A 17,431-nucleotide genomic window follows, 5' to 3' on the forward strand; every position below is an offset into this window, starting at 1 on the left:
GGCCCCCCATATGTATATCACACCCCTATTTTGATTGGCCATGCCCCATGTGGCATTTGACCATGCCCATTTTATGGCACAGTACCTATAAGACATTTTTTTCGACTTGCACTACTGATATACCTCTATATGTCCACCCATTTGTGACACATCATAAAATAAAGATCATAACTGACAGTTAAGATGGGCATACACTATATAATTATCTGACAGACAATTTGTCCAGTCTGGATGGAATGAAAATCTGGTAATCAACTATTTTTCTTAAACACTGGAAAAAATTGTCAGACAAGATGGTTAGACCAAATATTCAACTAATTTGTTTGAACTATTTTTGTCCATTTTCCAGTGTTTGAGTAAATAGTTGATTGTAATTTGCCGTAACAGATTATCAGATATTCGTTACAGATTATACAGATGGTCGGCCAGATAGTTGTATAGTGTATACATTGGCGTTTCTATCATGAGTGCAATGTGTGCAGTGCACATGGGGCCCTGGATCCAGAGGGGCCCACACCACACACATAGCCCTTATATTTTAGTACTCACCTCTCTGGAATCCAACGTCTGGTGCTGCAGCTGTATCCATTGCACACAAAAAAAAAAAAAGCACCAAAATGGCCGCCATGCATGCAGTTTGAATTGTGTCTGGAACATGGCAGGCACCATGTTTCTGGAGACCTGCGCAGTAGGCTCTGGCACAATGTCGGAGCCTACTGTACTGTGGAGAGGACCCACCTGGAGTCTGCACACAAGCCCCCTTCTTGCTTAAGATGCCCCTGAGAGTATACCTAGCTTTACTGATGGATCTACGTACCTGGAATGCTTTACTATTAGTGCACCTCATGACTGAAGGCTCCCATCAGTTATTTATTGTAGGTTACTACTTAGGTGTGAGCGTCCTGTAGTTTGAGATGCAATAATGTGCATCACATACTGTAGTGTGTAATGCTTGTGGTTCCCAGTAAACCGATACAAAGCATTCTTAAAATATTAGAGATGCTTTGGTTTGAATTTACTCAGTTCTTATTGCCAAAATTAATGAGTTCAGATTTCTCGATTTTTCTTAATGGCTATCCTAAACACGTGACATTTGAGAGCCAATAAGATGCCATTTTTAGAGATGGGTAAATCCAAACCTGCACTTCTGTACTAAATCAAAATCCACTCCCAATCTGTATTTACCCTGATGCATAATCATCTGTATGTAAAAGTTAGTGATTTTATTAAGGGGACTATTGTGATTGTACTTTACCACTATAAGATAGCTCATCAACTAATAATTACATGGACACAACTGCATTGGATTTAAAGGTTATTTATTAATTAGAATGACCCTATTTGTAAAGGGATGGCAAGGAAGGTGCTACCTTAACCAGCTCCAGTCAATTAGATCTCCTAAAAAGGTGGCAACTGAAACTCCCCATCTATAAATAAGCATTTATAGATGGGGCTGTGCTGAGAGGGTCTCACCACCCTTTACTATGGCACAGTGTGGATGCTCTTGCAGTGAAGTGCCAATTGTCCCCCTGCAAAGGGCAGGACACATCTGCTGTCCTTCAAATGGGTAAGTGCCCAACAATGACCACCTATGCCACATGCAACTGCTGGCCAGTAGTGCCTTTCTGCCACTGCCAGGATCTAAGAACCACCACATCCCATTCTAAGAAATGCAGCCTGCCACCCTGAATGAAAAGTAAGGATATAACTGCATAAAACTAATCCAAACAGGAAAAAAGACTCCCTTAAGAAAAACACCAACCCCTAACAGTGAAAGGTAAACACCATTATTCCTGAAATAATGAGGTCTCTGTAGCACTAACAACGGATGCCTAACTGAAACACCACCTACGGACAATACAGCAAAATGTATCTTCTTCCTATCCTTGTCGATGGCAGTAAAATCACGTGAACCCTCCAGACAAACCTAGGTATGTCAGACCACACCAGAAGAATCTCAGGCCAATGAACATGTACTCCCAAATCCGCCTTGGATCTTTATAAGATCAGTGCCATTAACTTGGCCAACATCATTACCACCAAGGTGTACGATCCACACATCAAAACACATGTTGCTCTCGCTGAAAAAGTAAATCTAATAAATCCTGACCACTTAAGGCCACTAACCCCTAACCATATAACCCGCCCGGCCACCAAACAACTCAGATGCTCTTCTAGCAAGGGAGTGACAATCATCTCAAACACACATAAAAATGGCCCACCACCCAAATCTATTCAGAATAATCAGTTGGCGCTGTTAAGGAAAGCATAACCTAGTTGTCAGACACCAACCCACAAATTTGTAAACCAAAGTTAATAGAAAACAGAACTGTTAGTAACAACCCAAGTAAAGGAGAAAACTAAAACACCTCCCATGGACCTTCAGGTTCAGCCAAATGTCATTAGACCACCTCAGAGGAAAAATTAATCCCTTCACACACCCAGTTCTGGAATACTAGCCATTCAAAAATTGTTAAGTAATTTTTTTTTTGGGTTGGCGCAAACAGAGCAACATTTAATTATCTAACTTTATATAGGACCTAAAGGACTTCCAATAATACCCCTTTTACACTCGCAGAAAAATCCCAGGATATTGCACATGAACGCACATCATCCCGGGATTTTTGTGAGTGTGAATGGGTACAGGGACAATTTCCCAGGACGAGCATCCCGGGATTTCAACCCAGGTCTCGACCTGGGTTGAATTCGGGACCGTCCCGGAAAGCTGTGCAGTGTGACTGTGTATACCGGGTCAAGGCGACCCGGCACCTGTTCTCTGCATAAGAGGAGGCGGTGCTTGGAGAAGATTATCTCCAAGCACCGACTCCGCTAGAGTCAGCGGTGACGTCACCGACCCGGCAATATGCCAGGTCGGCCCGCTAATGTGAAAGGGTCATTCCCGGGGAATGTGTCCCGGCAAATATACCAGGACACATTGCCGGGAATGACCTTTCACTGCAAATGTAAAAAGGGGTATAACCCATTTCTTGAATGGCTTAAGTTGGAAGACCACTAGCCGCAAGTAGCTGCCCCAAAGCAGAAAGAGTGCATCCCATACTCCACCTGGAGCCCTAATTTACTTAAACCATGCTTAAGCACTGCAGTGAACTGAAACCTAGTAAGAGGCAAGGAATCTCCGTGTAGCAGGAATTGGGCACCACCTGAAGGCCTTAAGGGTGTATAGATGTTGCCAGCCTAACCAGGCACAACTCAGCCTCTGTCTGAGCTTTTAAGAAAACCCAATGTCTGCGGCACAACTGACCGCTCTTGTACCGGGGTACAGTATCTTGCACATCCTTAACTGCCGTTTAAAATCAATGTCTTTGAACAGCAGACCCATATCCTCGGCCATTTATTGACCGCCACTAACTCTAAAAGCACCAAAAAAAAAATGCAAAAAGGAAAAAGCTAATTCGAACAGGGATGCCTTAAATTTAGTATCAGTCACTGCAGCGAAAATTGCTAACAAATCATGCAACAACTGCATGTCAATGGGCCTACACGAGTTAGCTGGGGTTATCTTTTTCTTAGCTCAGCCCCTAAGGGCTTTGGACAAAAAAAAAAAAAAAAAACCCCACACACTTGGAGGGGCCATACTCATGCAACAACCGCATGTGGAATGAAATACCCAAAGCCACTCATGGCCGCCTTGGATCTGCCCTTCTTGTAATGGCCCCAAATGACAGCCATCAAACAACTCTCCAACTTACCCATGCCTCCATTCCTAGCTCGAATTGCTTCCCATTCCTGCCATGCTGCTGAATATGTCTGAAGGGTTGCAGGCATAGGTTCCTATTTATATTTTTTCTAGCTGGTGCTCAGCGGGAGGCAGCAGTGACTAACGCTCATTATGCCACACACTAATGCCCATTACACAATATGCCACACTAATGCCCATTACGTGATACGCCACACACTAATGCCAATTACATATGATACACAGTTATGACCCCGACACCATTTTATGAAAAACACACTGCCACTGACATTGCTAGGGGTCTCCTGGGCATTGCCTGGGGTTTCCTTTGTTACCAGGGATCTCCTGGCCACTGCCTCAGTAAAGTTAGGGAGGGTGGGTGTGGGCATCAGTTGTTACTGCTAGCCTATGGTTGTAGATGCCAAAGATTTCCATGACAAATCCACTATGCCTTATCGATAATCTGCCAGACAATCCCAGGATCCCCACCCCTGGAGCCAACTCGCAAAATTGAAACATGAAAGTGCATCCACAATGCCATTGTCCACTCTGGGCACATGCCTAGCAGTGAAATATTAAAACAGGCATTTCAAAACCAGGAACCTCAGCAGATGCAAAGCTTGTCAAGTGCTGGTTTACCGCCTGAAACACTCCCAGATTGTCGCATCAGAAAATAAGTGGTTTGACACATTAGCAGCACACAACTCCACTGCTACAATTATCAAAAACTCCAACAACAAATTCACTGTAAACCCCCGAGAGACCCAAGACAGAGGCCAGGTCACAACACACCACTCGCCCTAAAAGAAAGCTCTAAAACCCATAGACCCTGCTGCATCGGTGAATAGCTGCAGGTGGAAGCTAGAGACAGGCCTGAAGGGCCATAACAATTCCAACTTAAAACCCTCCAAGGAGGAAGACCAAGTTCTCAGGTCATCCTTAATCTCCCATGACAAGGGAATGCTGTGATGTGGCCCGGCCACTCCAGCCGTGGATCTCTCCAGTTTGCGGCAAACATCTCCCCATCAGGTTGCCCCAACACGCAAAGTTCAAGGATCCCAAGAGGGATTGGGCCTGACGCAGCCCAACTCTCCCTTTACTCAAACATTCATCTATTTAACCTAAAAGCTTCTGAAACTTGTCTGCGGAAATGCAGCAGCATCCTGCTGCCATATCCACCTCAATCCCTGGGTAAGAAAGGCAACACGTAGGGCCCTCCATCTTATGTGCAACTGCAACACCTGAAACAGTGCACCCACTGAGGATAATACATCCTGGCAAAGGTTACCATCTTAGACCTATAAAAAAAAAAAAAAATCTTCCAAATAGTGGGCGATGCCTGCGTGTACTGTGCAGGCATTGATACACTAATGTAAAAAAAAAAGTGTTAAACTTCTCAAAATAGAACAGCCCATGGGCAAACAAATGTCAATGTAGAAACAACTGTATAACTGAAAACCCAGGAACTTAAAAAGAAATCAGGGTGAAGTGGGAGTAGGCAGAAAGCTGACTCAACATAACTTTGCCAAATGATCTCCCACACCAAAACCCTGTATCAACTCCAGGGCCTCAAACAACTGGTAACAGACCCTACAAAATTCCTCATGGATTGAGTCGTTAATGGAGCCCCCATGTGGGTAAGACAGATGCTGGATTAAATGGAATTTGCCATGGACCTTATGCACCACCACAAAAGGAGACATGCACAAGCCGGGCAATGGTTTACATGTAAGGACTGCTCATGCAACCCAATTTTACTGCCACCTTCTGCCTAACCACATGGGGTAATTCCCTTGCAGACCTTAAAATCCTGCACGAAACACCTTGAACTGTCAGGAATTGGCAAATGGAAGCTGAAACCATTTAACAAAAATTTGGCATCCACCCAATTAGGATACCAGAGCAACCATTTAGCCAACTACAACACAACTATGGGGGAAGTCACTTTACTTGGCACCTCTGCTATGCTCTGTCCCCCGGTTGCAGATTTGCAGCCCTTGGCAGGGTGACTGGCTCCGCAGATTCTACAGGAAAGTCGAAAACCATTCACATACCTGCTGCATTTAGAATCGTTAAAAGCAAAACACTTCCCTTTCACTGTGGACCCAGTATTTCTTTTCCCACCTGGAAAAGTCTTCTTGCCCTGACCATTAGATGGTTTTTTCCCTGGTTGGTCACTTCCAGCCAAACCTAGACGTCCTTGAAACCCAAAAGGTAGCAGATTACCATTTTGATTTCACCAAAATGTATCACTCTTCAAACACAACCTTTGTTTTTCAAAATAAAAAATAAATATTTCACAAAATTCTTATACTTGTCTGGCCTGGTTTCCAAATGGCAAGCTTTAGAAACCTTTCAACCAATGGTGAGAACTCCGAAAAGCATTTTCACCTACCTCCCCTGCATTCTTATCCATCTCCAACCCCTTTCTCATTTCATACATAATGGCAAACAGACGTATTTTCCTTTCCTAATTTTTTTCCTTCGTCCTCTTCCCAAACCCCTAGTTACTGCTGTGTTAGTGCAGTGAACCATTTTAGAAAACAGTGGCTCCATGGGAACTGCTGCCTTTTTTATGGCTCCTTAACCCCGCCAACCCAATTCACAACCTCACACGCAAACTAAATTCACTAACTTGCGCAAGCGCTTGGGGGAAACCGACCCATCGCTGCTAGCAGATGAAAATCAGATGATGCAGCAGAAACTTCATGCTCACCAGATCCTGAAGGGCTGGCAGTTCCGAACATGTCTGTCAACTTTGCAGTTGTCGAAATGGAATCCACCCCTCCTACCGGAATAGTCTCCATGTATGGTCTCGAACCTTCGCTTGCCACAGGAGGAAGCACCGTAGATGAGTCACTGGCACTAGCTTCAGAAACAAACAGGTATTAAACTACCAACCACTCTAGCAAGCCCCTAGAGGAAACAAGAGTAGGCCACAGTGTTGCTCCAACTGAAACCGCCCCAGGTGAGGTTGGAAACTGGCCAAGTGATGGTAAATGACCTCGTAATGCACTGACCAGAGTGGGGTAACAGGGCATAGGCCCACCCTGACTGAAGGTCGGAAACCACGGCAGCCCGTACCTGCCCTGCCAAGAGTACCCATAGGGCCCCGTCTGCTGTGCTAGGGAATGAAACTGGTGCCAATGGGGAATTTGGCCAAATTTAGACACATGCAAAGTAATTGGCGTCAGCCCATCATCCCCAAGACACTAGGAGTGTGGCAAAAATCCTGAGCAATCCCAGAAAACTAGATGGATTGCACTATGTTCGGGGGTAGAAACTATGGAAGGCAACCCATGGATGATAACTGGAGCTAACAGCATCTGTAAATATTGGTGGCCTATGCTGCTTGCTGTTGTGAAAGCCTGCAAGCCTAGCGACCCCGATGCTAAACTCCCACTCGACATGGCCCTAAAAGATGCAAAGGCTTATGGCTGCCCTGGCAGAGAAACTAACATGGCATCCTGTGCAGGAATTGCTGCAATGTATTGATATGCCAAGCAGGTGGCACCATAATTACATCTAACAGAACCAGCAGCCTGCTGTGCACCAGGTGTGGGCGTGCTGTCCCCTAAAATGGCAGGTGCAGGGTAACCAGAAGTAAACCTTATTATGGGGTCCGATATTGCAGTCCCACTGCAACCCTGGGTGCACTCCCCAGCCATGGGAGTCCTGGCTGGCCCCTCCGCAGCCTGGAATGTACCCTCACATCTGTATGCCCCAGGCATGGGTCCTGCGACCTCAGCACAGAGGCCTGGGAGCCAATTGCCTGCACCCACCACACTGGCAGTGCTAAACGCAGCTGTGATGCCTTGTCACAAGCACGCGTCACTATCCCCCAGTGCTCATGACCTCTGTGGTGCTACTGCTGACAGCAGGACACAGCTATGCTTGATACAGCCAGAGCATGAGGCTCTGACGGAGCAGGCTGGTCCACCATGCCTCCCACCCGCACATTCCCCCAGCTAACCCTGTATCAACAGCAAACCGCTGAGGTCAGCTGGTTGACCTCAGCAGGACGCCACAGGGCTGGAGCTAGTCTGCGGGCATGATGGAGGGAGCATGAAAATGTGGTAAGTGAAAGAATGGGAAAGGGGGGGGATAAGAAGTAAGAAAAATAAAAGGGGGTGAATGAATGGAGGGTGAAGAAAGAATAGATGGAATAAATGAGGTATAGAGCAGAAAAGAGGACAGCTAGAAGAAAGTGTATGTGAGCAAGAGCTATGCAAGGTAAATCAGGAGAGAAAGATAATGTAGTACGCTACCTTCCAAAACAAGAGGATTAAATATTCAAATTCATTATATAAACGCCAACAAAAAAAAACACCTATACTCCCTGATAAGCTAAGTTTAGCCTACCACAAAAACAATCTGCCTAGCAACCAACTGACCTAGAGAGTCATTTTTGTGATGGGGTAAAGTTAAATAATTTTGTGCCTATGCAGCCCTCCTCTAATCTACTTGCATGTAATTAGAATGGCCTGTTTTGAAGAGCTTTGTCAGTGAAGTATAGTTCATGGAGCATACATGGCCTAGTGCTCACTTATCACAAGGCAATTTAGCGCCTTTGGTCAACTGATCATTTGGGTTCAGCTGTGTTAAAAATCAAAGTATATATATTTATTTATTTTTTTAGGAACAGTTAATCGAACAGTTCAACAAACTTTGAACAGCTGGTTACAGGAAATTTCATCTTAAACAGTGGCATTTTCTTGTATACTGTGTAACCATGGCTAAGAGTAAGGGATTCACAAGATAAACTCTTAGAGCTGTGGGCCTAATTCATGTTGGTGCACCATCAAATCTGTAACCCTTAGCACTACATGCTCCCACACTCCATAACTCCACTCTATACTCTACCTGTACTTTTGGGGTAAAAACACCATATAACCCCAGGAACATTTGCATTAAAGCAGCAGCCTCTGGAATAGCATTCCTTAGCACTTATCCCGGGAAAACCGCAATCTTCACGCTCTTGGATGTCCACGCTACATTGCAGTATATCTGGATAGAGCAGAGCACACAACATCAGGACAATAGGAAATAATACAGTGCATGGCTAGAAAGCTGTAGCTCTACTGCAATGACTAACCCTAGACAGTGCCAAATACATAGGGTCCAACTAAGAACAGATTACAGCAGCAAATTTGTTAGCTAATGGGTAAAAGCATATGCACTGAAGGTGGGGCAGATATAACATGTGCAGAGAGAGTTAGATTTGGGTGGGGTGTGTTCAAACGGATATCTAAATTGCAGTGTAAAAATAAAGCAGCCAGTATTTACCCTGCACAGAAATATAACCCACCCAAAGCCAACATTGCACATGTTAAATCTGCCCCCCTTCCTGCAGTTTTGCCCATTAGCTAACAAATTTGCTGTTGCAATCAGATATGAATTACCCCCATAATTGTCAACCTTGCAAACATGTCCAAGATACATAGAAAACACAGTTTGATGAATCTAACTTAAAGGATATATTTTCACATGGAAATAATTTTCCATATACCTTACCACAGAAAATAAGAAAAACACTAAGAATTGCACTCAATACACACAGATAAAGAGGAATTGTTGTGGAGTTGGGATGCAGTAAAGATGCCAGCTGTTTGGGATTCTGACAGCTGGCAATCCGTTTGTAGGTATAGCAGATAGTTTAGGCTTAGGTGTCACCCGTGGGGTTAGGAACCCCTGTGGGAGGTTAGGTTTTAAGCACTGTGGGGGGGGGGGGGATGGTTAGGCTGCATGGAAGGTGACATTTTAGGCACGACCAATGGGATGCTAGTGTCAGGCACTAAGTGGGAAGGTTACGGTTAGGCTGTGGAAAAGGATGGTTAGTGTTAAGGTGTAGAGGAGAGAGGGAACAGTCAGGATTTACATTATCAGGATGCCAGCAATGGTATTCTGACTAATAGCATTCCATCACCTGGGATATACTGAATACATGGAGTTAGTCAATTTAAATACATAAAATATAGGGACCATGGAAAGAAGAAAATTTACAGAGACTTTACACCATACCATTGCCCCCTGGAACTTCATATAAGTTAGGAACTATGCATGAGTGGGCAGTGCTTGCTCTACCTGCCCACCCATTTGTGCGACATCATACAAGAAAGAGCATAACTGACAGTTATCCTGGGCATACACTAAACAATTATCTGGCAGGCTATCTATCCAGTCTGGATGGTGGGAATGAAAATCTGGTAATGTATAGGAGCAAATGTCAATTAACCATTTGCTCCCAAACACTGGAAAATGGACAAAAATTATAGAATCAAACTGGGATAAACCCAAATTTTAACAAATTTGTTAAACTTCCATTTGAGTGTTTTGGAGTAAGTGGTTGATTGGCATCTACAGTATGAGAGTAAATGACAGATTTCCATTCCAACCAGCCAGTGTTGGACAGATGGTCTGCCAGATAATTATATAGTGCCTACCCAGCTTTACTGATGAAAGGCTTTATCACCTATGTACCTCATGACTGAAGTTTCCAAAAAAAATGTTTATGTTACTATTGAAGTTGGATACACTAATATTTTCTGTCCAATCTAGCTGTTTGGAACAAAAATCTGCTAATATCTGGGAGCAAATGACCCCAAATTAACCCAGGAAATGCTTGAGTCAAAGCAACAATTCCTTACATACTGCAGCACTTATTGTGGGGTACCCACAATCCCTTCTGCTGTACAGTTCCACGTTATGGTTTGTCACTTGTGGTTGATGCAGTAAGGAAACAGCCAGAAGTTATAGCAGCTTAATTTTTTTTTTTTTTTAAAGAAACAATATATATGGAGCAATTTAGCTAGATCACAGGGCAATTTAGCTCCTTTGGTCAACTAATTTGGGTTCAGCTGTGTTAAAAATTGGGATCCAGTCTGAAGATACACTGTCTAGGTTGACAATGTTTAGGTCGACCACCAGAGGTTGACAGGTCAAAAGGTCGACACGAGTTTCTTTTTTTTAACTTTCATACTTAACGATCCACGTGGACTACGATTGGAACAATAATCTGTGCCGAGCAAAGTGAAGGGGTTCCCGGTCACTCTACAAAGAAGACAACACCAAAAAACAAAAAAAAATAATGTCGACCTTTTGACCCGTCGACCTAGAAACCCTTTTGAACTCCCAACCTTGTTGACCTAAACATGGTCAACCTAGACACAGTTGATCTAATGATCCACACTGGTTAAAATCAAAAAGTATAATTTTTTTTGGAATTGTTAACCAAACAGTTGAACAAACTTTGAACAGCTGATAACAGGAAGTTTCAACTTAAACAATGGCATTTTCTTATATACTGTCTGGCCATGGCCAAGAAGGGATACACAAGCAAAACTTAGAGCTATGGTATTATCCATGTTTCTCCAGCAGGGTCCACAGTTTATCCACAGGATAACAATGGGATATGATGGAGCGACAGCAAATTGGCACCAGTCAAAAGCTTTCTGGCCTTCCAGGTTGCAACGGGCCCATCCATATATCCCCGCTTAATTGGCTCAGGCAAATCAGTTTGTTTGGTGCGGCAGGAGCCGGACCACAGTCAGAGGGCTGCTGTTTTTAGCAGCCCTAAGCTTTCTTATTTTACTTTTACAGTCTTACTAGTTTGAGTGATCTTTCTAGACAGTGTCTTATACACTTAGAAAGTCGCTCCAACAACACTCCGCCAGGTCGTAACAATGCTTAACCACGAGTACAGTGCTGTTTCGGCGGGTGTCTGTCTGATATACTAGCAGGTGCAGCAGAGGTTACCAGGCTGTGGCCGGAGCATGGGGAGAAGGTAAGGAATTGGTTCCACTTAGCTAGATGGATTATGTACACACAGCCACACTGTTTTGGGAGGAGACTACCAAACAGTAGCTGATGCAGGTGCACCAGCGCTAGGCCTTAGGGATCATAGGCTCCAGAAATAGCAAGAGGCCATGATCCCTAGGGTAGATGTCAGCAAAAGGGGGGGGGGGAAGGGAGTCAGATGCTCTCCTGGTCACCCCTCCCCCCGGTTCATGACAAGTTTCCTCAGAGTCTCCCGCCATGAACTGATTCCTCGCTTCTGTCCTAGACACTGCACGAGGGGACCCAGATGCAGCATAGGTGGCTGTGTGACCGGTGCATCTGTGTTCACCGAGTGTCTGTGTTCACTACAGGTTCATGGGGCTGCAGTGTACACTAGTAGCGTCTGGATCCACTCAGCGTTCGCATTGATCGATCCTTGAAGTGAGGAGAGTCTACCTGTATTCCACCGAGTGGGGGCTGTACAGCACTAAATCTCTATCTACCCTATTTAGTACTAATAGTTCGATAAGTACCTATTGCCTACGAGTCTGTATATATTTACTGTTTTTCACATTGCATCTGAATAAGTTTGATCTGTTTAAACATGATCAGTAATATGTTCTGCTACATACTAAAACACGTGTTTGTAGTTGATGTGCTCATATTGCTAGTGTATAATATGTGACTGCTAGTGTGATTGCCGACTTTACTATAGGTTTGTCAGTCGTTTTCTCTGATCCTCAATGCTGGTGCATGGGTAGGGTCAGATTGTATGTCACTTTTAGAAGGTTTAAAGTGATTAGTCACAAATTGTGTAGTACACTGTGAAAGTGCTGATTATTTATCAAGAGCGGTAAAGGTGAGGAAGGTACACTCACAGCAACACCACTCGTATCATGTTTGTCTTGGAAAACTGTATTACAGTATCCGCAGAATCTGGTTCAGGATGATTTGTGTGCAAATGGTTTTAGTTTTCTACAAAATACAAGGCAGATCCCTGTACAACATCAGGTACAGATGGATCCACCTTGGGCTATGTTTGCACAGACCTTGTCCAGTATAGCTGAATGGATAATTCCTACAGCTTCTGTACCAGGAATGGGTTACACTATTATCCCTTACATGCATCTCCTTACCGACGGTATATAATTTCGCCCAGCAGCTTCTCAAATGAAACAAATGGATAATCTGATGGTAAGTAAATCTTCACTTTCACAGGTTACACGAGGATTCATCAGAAGATGAAAGCTCAATTAATTCTACTTCGGCATACAAAGAGGAGGAAGGTCTCAGCTCAGTGGATATAGCCGAGTTAGAGCAATGAAAGCCATTCTATCCTTAGAGGATTCAGCAGAGCTGGTGTTGAAAACCAAGTCACCTGTGTTTAAACATCCCAAAACAGTTAATACTGAGTTTCCAGGGTCAGATCAGCTGACAGAAATCATGGAAGAGGCTTGGCCTACACCCAATAAATCATTTAGATGCCAATTATCCTCTTCCAGCTGGGGATAGTTTAAAAAGAGGTAGCTCCTATTGCCTTTGCCATCATAAAACGATGTCATGGATAGGAGGGTGGATGGGTTTCTAAAAACCATATTTTCCCTGTCCAGGGCAGTCATAAGGCCAGCCATGGTTTCAGCTTAGATGGCAAAGGCAGTGGCTGCATGTGCAGATACATTGGAGAGGGATGTTTTCAGTAGCTTCTAGAGAGCAGAAATACCATATAACTCATAAACAGGCTGCAATATTCTTGGAAGCAGCAGAATTAGGGGTACTAACACCTCCAGGGCATCAGCTTTCAATAGCTGCTTGCAGAGCAGTTTGGTTACATACATTGAAAGCAGATTCAGAATCCAAGGTGGTTTTGGAATTTCTGCCTTTTTCTGGAAATTCTCTTTGGTAAAGAATTGACAGATATTCTGGAGTCAGAAGCAGACTCCAAAAAGGTCAAGCTTCCTTCAATATTACAAACCTAACGTTCTGGGTTTTCTGCCCTTCTGGTCTCAAGGAAAAAAAAAGTTAAATGGAAAAAGCGACTGCAAGCCCCAATACAACAAGTCTGGTAAAACCTAAAAAAATAAAAAAATAAAAAATATTTGGGCTAACAGGGCCAGCTTCCAAATCAGAAGATAAGCCATCAGCCTGATGGTGCGGGTCTCCAACTGGGGAACAACTTCAGTTTGCACAGATGCCTGGGTGCAGGTAGTGGCATCTCTAGGTTATGCTTTTCCCTTCAAGAAGCATCCTCCTCAAAGGTTTTTCTGTACCAGCCTGTCTCTGGTAGAGACAAAGGCCAGGGCTTTGCAAGAAGCAGTTCAGAAATTGCTTCAGTCAGGAGTAATTATTCCAGTTCCCCCTGCACAACTAGGACAGGGTTTTTACTCCAACCTATTTCTGGTTCAGAAGCCAAATGGGTCATTTTGTCCCATTCTCAATCTCAAAATGCTGAACAAATACATTTGAGTACCTCTGTTTCACATGGAGATGTTACGTTCCATAATCTTGGCCATGGAGCCAGGGGGATTATGTGGTATCCCTGGATATACAGGATGCTTACCTACATGTTCCTATAGCACTGTCACATCAATGTTCTCAGGTTCACTATCCTCCAACAGCATTTTCAGTTCCAGGCTCTACCCTTTAGGTTGACCACAGCTCCCAGAGTATTTACCAAGATTTTGGCGGTTATGGCAGCTTATCTCTACCAGCAGGGGATAAGAATTTTCACATCCCTCAACAAGCTTTTAATACTGGCACAGTCACAGGAATTGCGCCCATGTCATCTTCAGACATGTCTGCAGAAACATGGGTCACTCATAAATTGGGCAAAATAGTCTGTAATTCAGTCACGATGGATGACTCACTTGGGGGCTGTACTGGATTCAGGTCTGCAGAGTAATTTTACCTCAGAACAAGATATTCAAGGTTCAGTCAAGGATTCAGGACTTGCTACACAGTAAAACTGTATCCATTCACACAGCAATGCAAGTGATGGGCTTGATGGTGTCAACATTTAACATGGTGGAGTATGCACAATTCCACTCAAAACTTCTGCAGCGTCTAATTCTTGCCAAATGGAATGGATAACATCAGACTATAAACAGACTATGGTACTTTCGGTAAAAGAAGGTTATTAGACTGGTGGCAACAGACATCCCATCTAGACAAAGGGAGACCCTTTTGGATATCAGATTGGGAGATTTGGACAAGAGACGCCAGTCTTCAGGGCTGGGGAGCAGTGTCTAGAAGATTGTGTTTACAGGGGCAATGGACCAAAGAAGAAGGTTGCCTGCCAATAAATGTGTTGGAACGTCAGGCCATATACATGGCACCGATTCAGGCAAAAAACATTCTTCAAGAAAAACCAGTCCAGATCCGCTTGGACAACGCAACGGCAAGAGTGTACCTCAACCATCAGGGAGGAACTCAGCCAAAATGCAATGAAGGAGGCAATTTGCATACGGACGTGAACAGAACTTACCATCCAGCCTTGTCCGCAGTATTCATTCTGGGAGTCCTAAACTGGGAAGCGTACTCTCAGTCGGCACCATTCAAGCAAGCGAATGGGCTCTATACCCAGAGGTCTTCCAGACTCAAGTAAACAAATGGAGGTTGCCAGAGAGATCTCATGGTGTCCCGTCTGAAAAACAAAGTGCCTGCATACAGGTCAAGAACAAAGGATCCCAGAGAAATCTTTGTGGATGCCTTGGCAGTAAGATGGGACTGTCATCTGGCTTATGCGTTTCCTCTGATCAACCCATTACCCAGGGTGGTGAGGAAAATAAAGCAAGGAAGGGGTGCAATGATAGTAATAGCTCCTGCTTGGCCAGGAAGGCATTGGTATACGGATCTACAGAGCATGTCAATGGATGCTCCATTTCTGCGTCAGACCTACTGAAGCGGGGTCATTGTTATCACAGACATCTGTACCGACTGGCTGATGGCATGGCTCTTGAAACCTCTATCCTGAAGTCAAGAGGATTCTCACAGCAGGTAATTCAAACAATGCTCAGAGCAAGAGAGAAGAGTGTCTTTGTGAGGGCACTGGTAGGAACCATGTAGATCCTTAAGGCACGGACTACATCCAATGATGCATCTCCTGCAGAAAGGTCTGACCCTAGGAAGGCTGGGACTACAATTTATTCATTAAGATGGAATTTAGACACCACCTTAGGAAGATAACCAGATTTGGTTTTGAGACCTACATCTGAACAGAAAAAAAAAACCCACACAAAAGGAGTGACATCATTTAATGTTGAAGGCAGAGGTAATGTAGATTCACACCAATTGAATTACATGCGTTTCTACTTTGGTAGCCACCTCCCTTTTTAAACCATCCCCAGCTGGAAGAGGATAATGGGAATTCCATTTCTTTGGAATTCCCAACTTCTTATTGGGTGTTACCCAAGCCTCTTGCATAATTTCCGTAGGCTGTTCTGACCCAGGAAATTCAGTCCTGACTGTTTTGGGACGTTTAAATAAAAAGGTGCCTTAGATTTTATCAAAAGCTCTGCTACTTCTTCTATGGATAGAATGGCTTTCATAGCACTAATTAACTTAGGTATGTCCACTGAACCAAGAACTTCACACTTGTCTCTGTATGTAGACCTGGATTGTGACGAGTCCTCAACTGAAACACGTGTAGACCATGAAGAGGTTGTTTCATGTCTATGTGATTTACTTCCCACCGGCCTTTCAGCCTGGTTTTGTTGAAAGGCTGCAGATTCCTGGACTGATTGTGATAAACCCCAGGGGGAATGTTGCATGTAAGGTTTAATAGGGTAACCTATCCCTGGTTTATATAGGTTATAGGAGATGGCAATATCTGCTCAGCTGTACTGGATGTCTGTGCAAAAGTAGCCCATGAGGGTACGACTTGAACCCGTGACTGCCTTTGATTATTCAGGAGGCTTTGATGAAAACAAACAGTTTGCATGTAACACATTTTGAACCAGTTCTTGAAAGGTTAACCCAGCTTTGCAAGACAAACATGAAATGAGTGTTGGTGCTGCTGTGGAGAGTATCCTCTCCACCCTTACCTCTTAGGGATGATAAAAAAAAAAAAAAAAACCACACACGTGTACAGTGTTAACTACAGAATCTGTGACTGAAATCACTTTAAAACTTGTTAAAGTAAAATACAATCCAATCCCTCCCTGCTTTGCACCAGCATTGAGTATCGGAATACACAGAAACTGACAGAAATAGCAAAGTCATCAATCACACTAGCAACCAGTCACAGGTTATACATTAATAAGCAATGTGCACATTCAACTACAGATACACTTCAAGTATATAGGAGAAACATTACTGTAATACATTGTATAGGACTCAATGTATTTAGTTGCACAGTGAAAGAAACAGCAGCAACGTTTAGACTCTTATGCATCAGGCACTTATCCAACTAAGTGTACTTAATGGTAGAGACTTCGTGCTGTATCATCCAGCTCAGGAGAGGGGGATACAGGGAGACTTCACCCCGCTTCCAGGATTGATCAATAAGTTAGTGAACACCGAGTAGATCCAGATGCTAATAGTGTACAAAAATGACCAGTGAACACAAACAAACCAGTCACAGCCAACTCGGTTGCAACTGGGTCCTTTTAGATACACTGCATCTCAGATGGAAGTGGGAAACTAGTCATGAAATGGGGTAGGTGCGCATCTTACTCCGCACATCAACCCCAGGGATTGCAGCCTCACATTAATCCCTGGGGCCTAGTGCTGGTGTACCAGAGGTGGCAGCCATATCAGAGACGGTTTGGTAGTCACCTTCCCAAGAACAGTGCGGCTGTGTCTGCTAAGCAGAACCAATGCCTCACCTTCTCCCTGTGCTCCAGCCACAGCCTGGTAATGTCCCCTGGACTTGCTCGTACACCTGACAGACCCACCAAGACAGCACTGTACACATGGGTAAGTGTTGTTGCGACCCAGCAACAACACTTACCCATGACTTGG

General features: G+C 44.1%; 1 protein-coding gene across 1 annotated transcript in view; it reads right to left on the bottom strand.

Moving 5' to 3' along the window:
• Positions 1 to 17,431, bottom strand: part of LOC135026993 (uncharacterized) — a 176,625-nt gene that overhangs the window by 139,944 nt on the left and 19,250 nt on the right. The window contains exons 6-7 of the mRNA XM_063953671.1: positions 8,561 to 8,704; positions 6,414 to 6,566 (exon numbers count right to left, since the gene is read on the bottom strand). Of these exons, the coding sequence (XP_063809741.1) occupies positions 6,414 to 6,566; positions 8,561 to 8,704 (297 nt within the window). The remainder of the gene's footprint in view (positions 1 to 6,413; positions 6,567 to 8,560; positions 8,705 to 17,431) is intronic.

This window comes from Pseudophryne corroboree, chromosome 2, assembly GCF_028390025.1.
Source record: "Pseudophryne corroboree isolate aPseCor3 chromosome 2, aPseCor3.hap2, whole genome shotgun sequence".
Lineage (NCBI taxonomy): Eukaryota > Metazoa > Chordata > Amphibia > Anura > Myobatrachidae > Pseudophryne > Pseudophryne corroboree.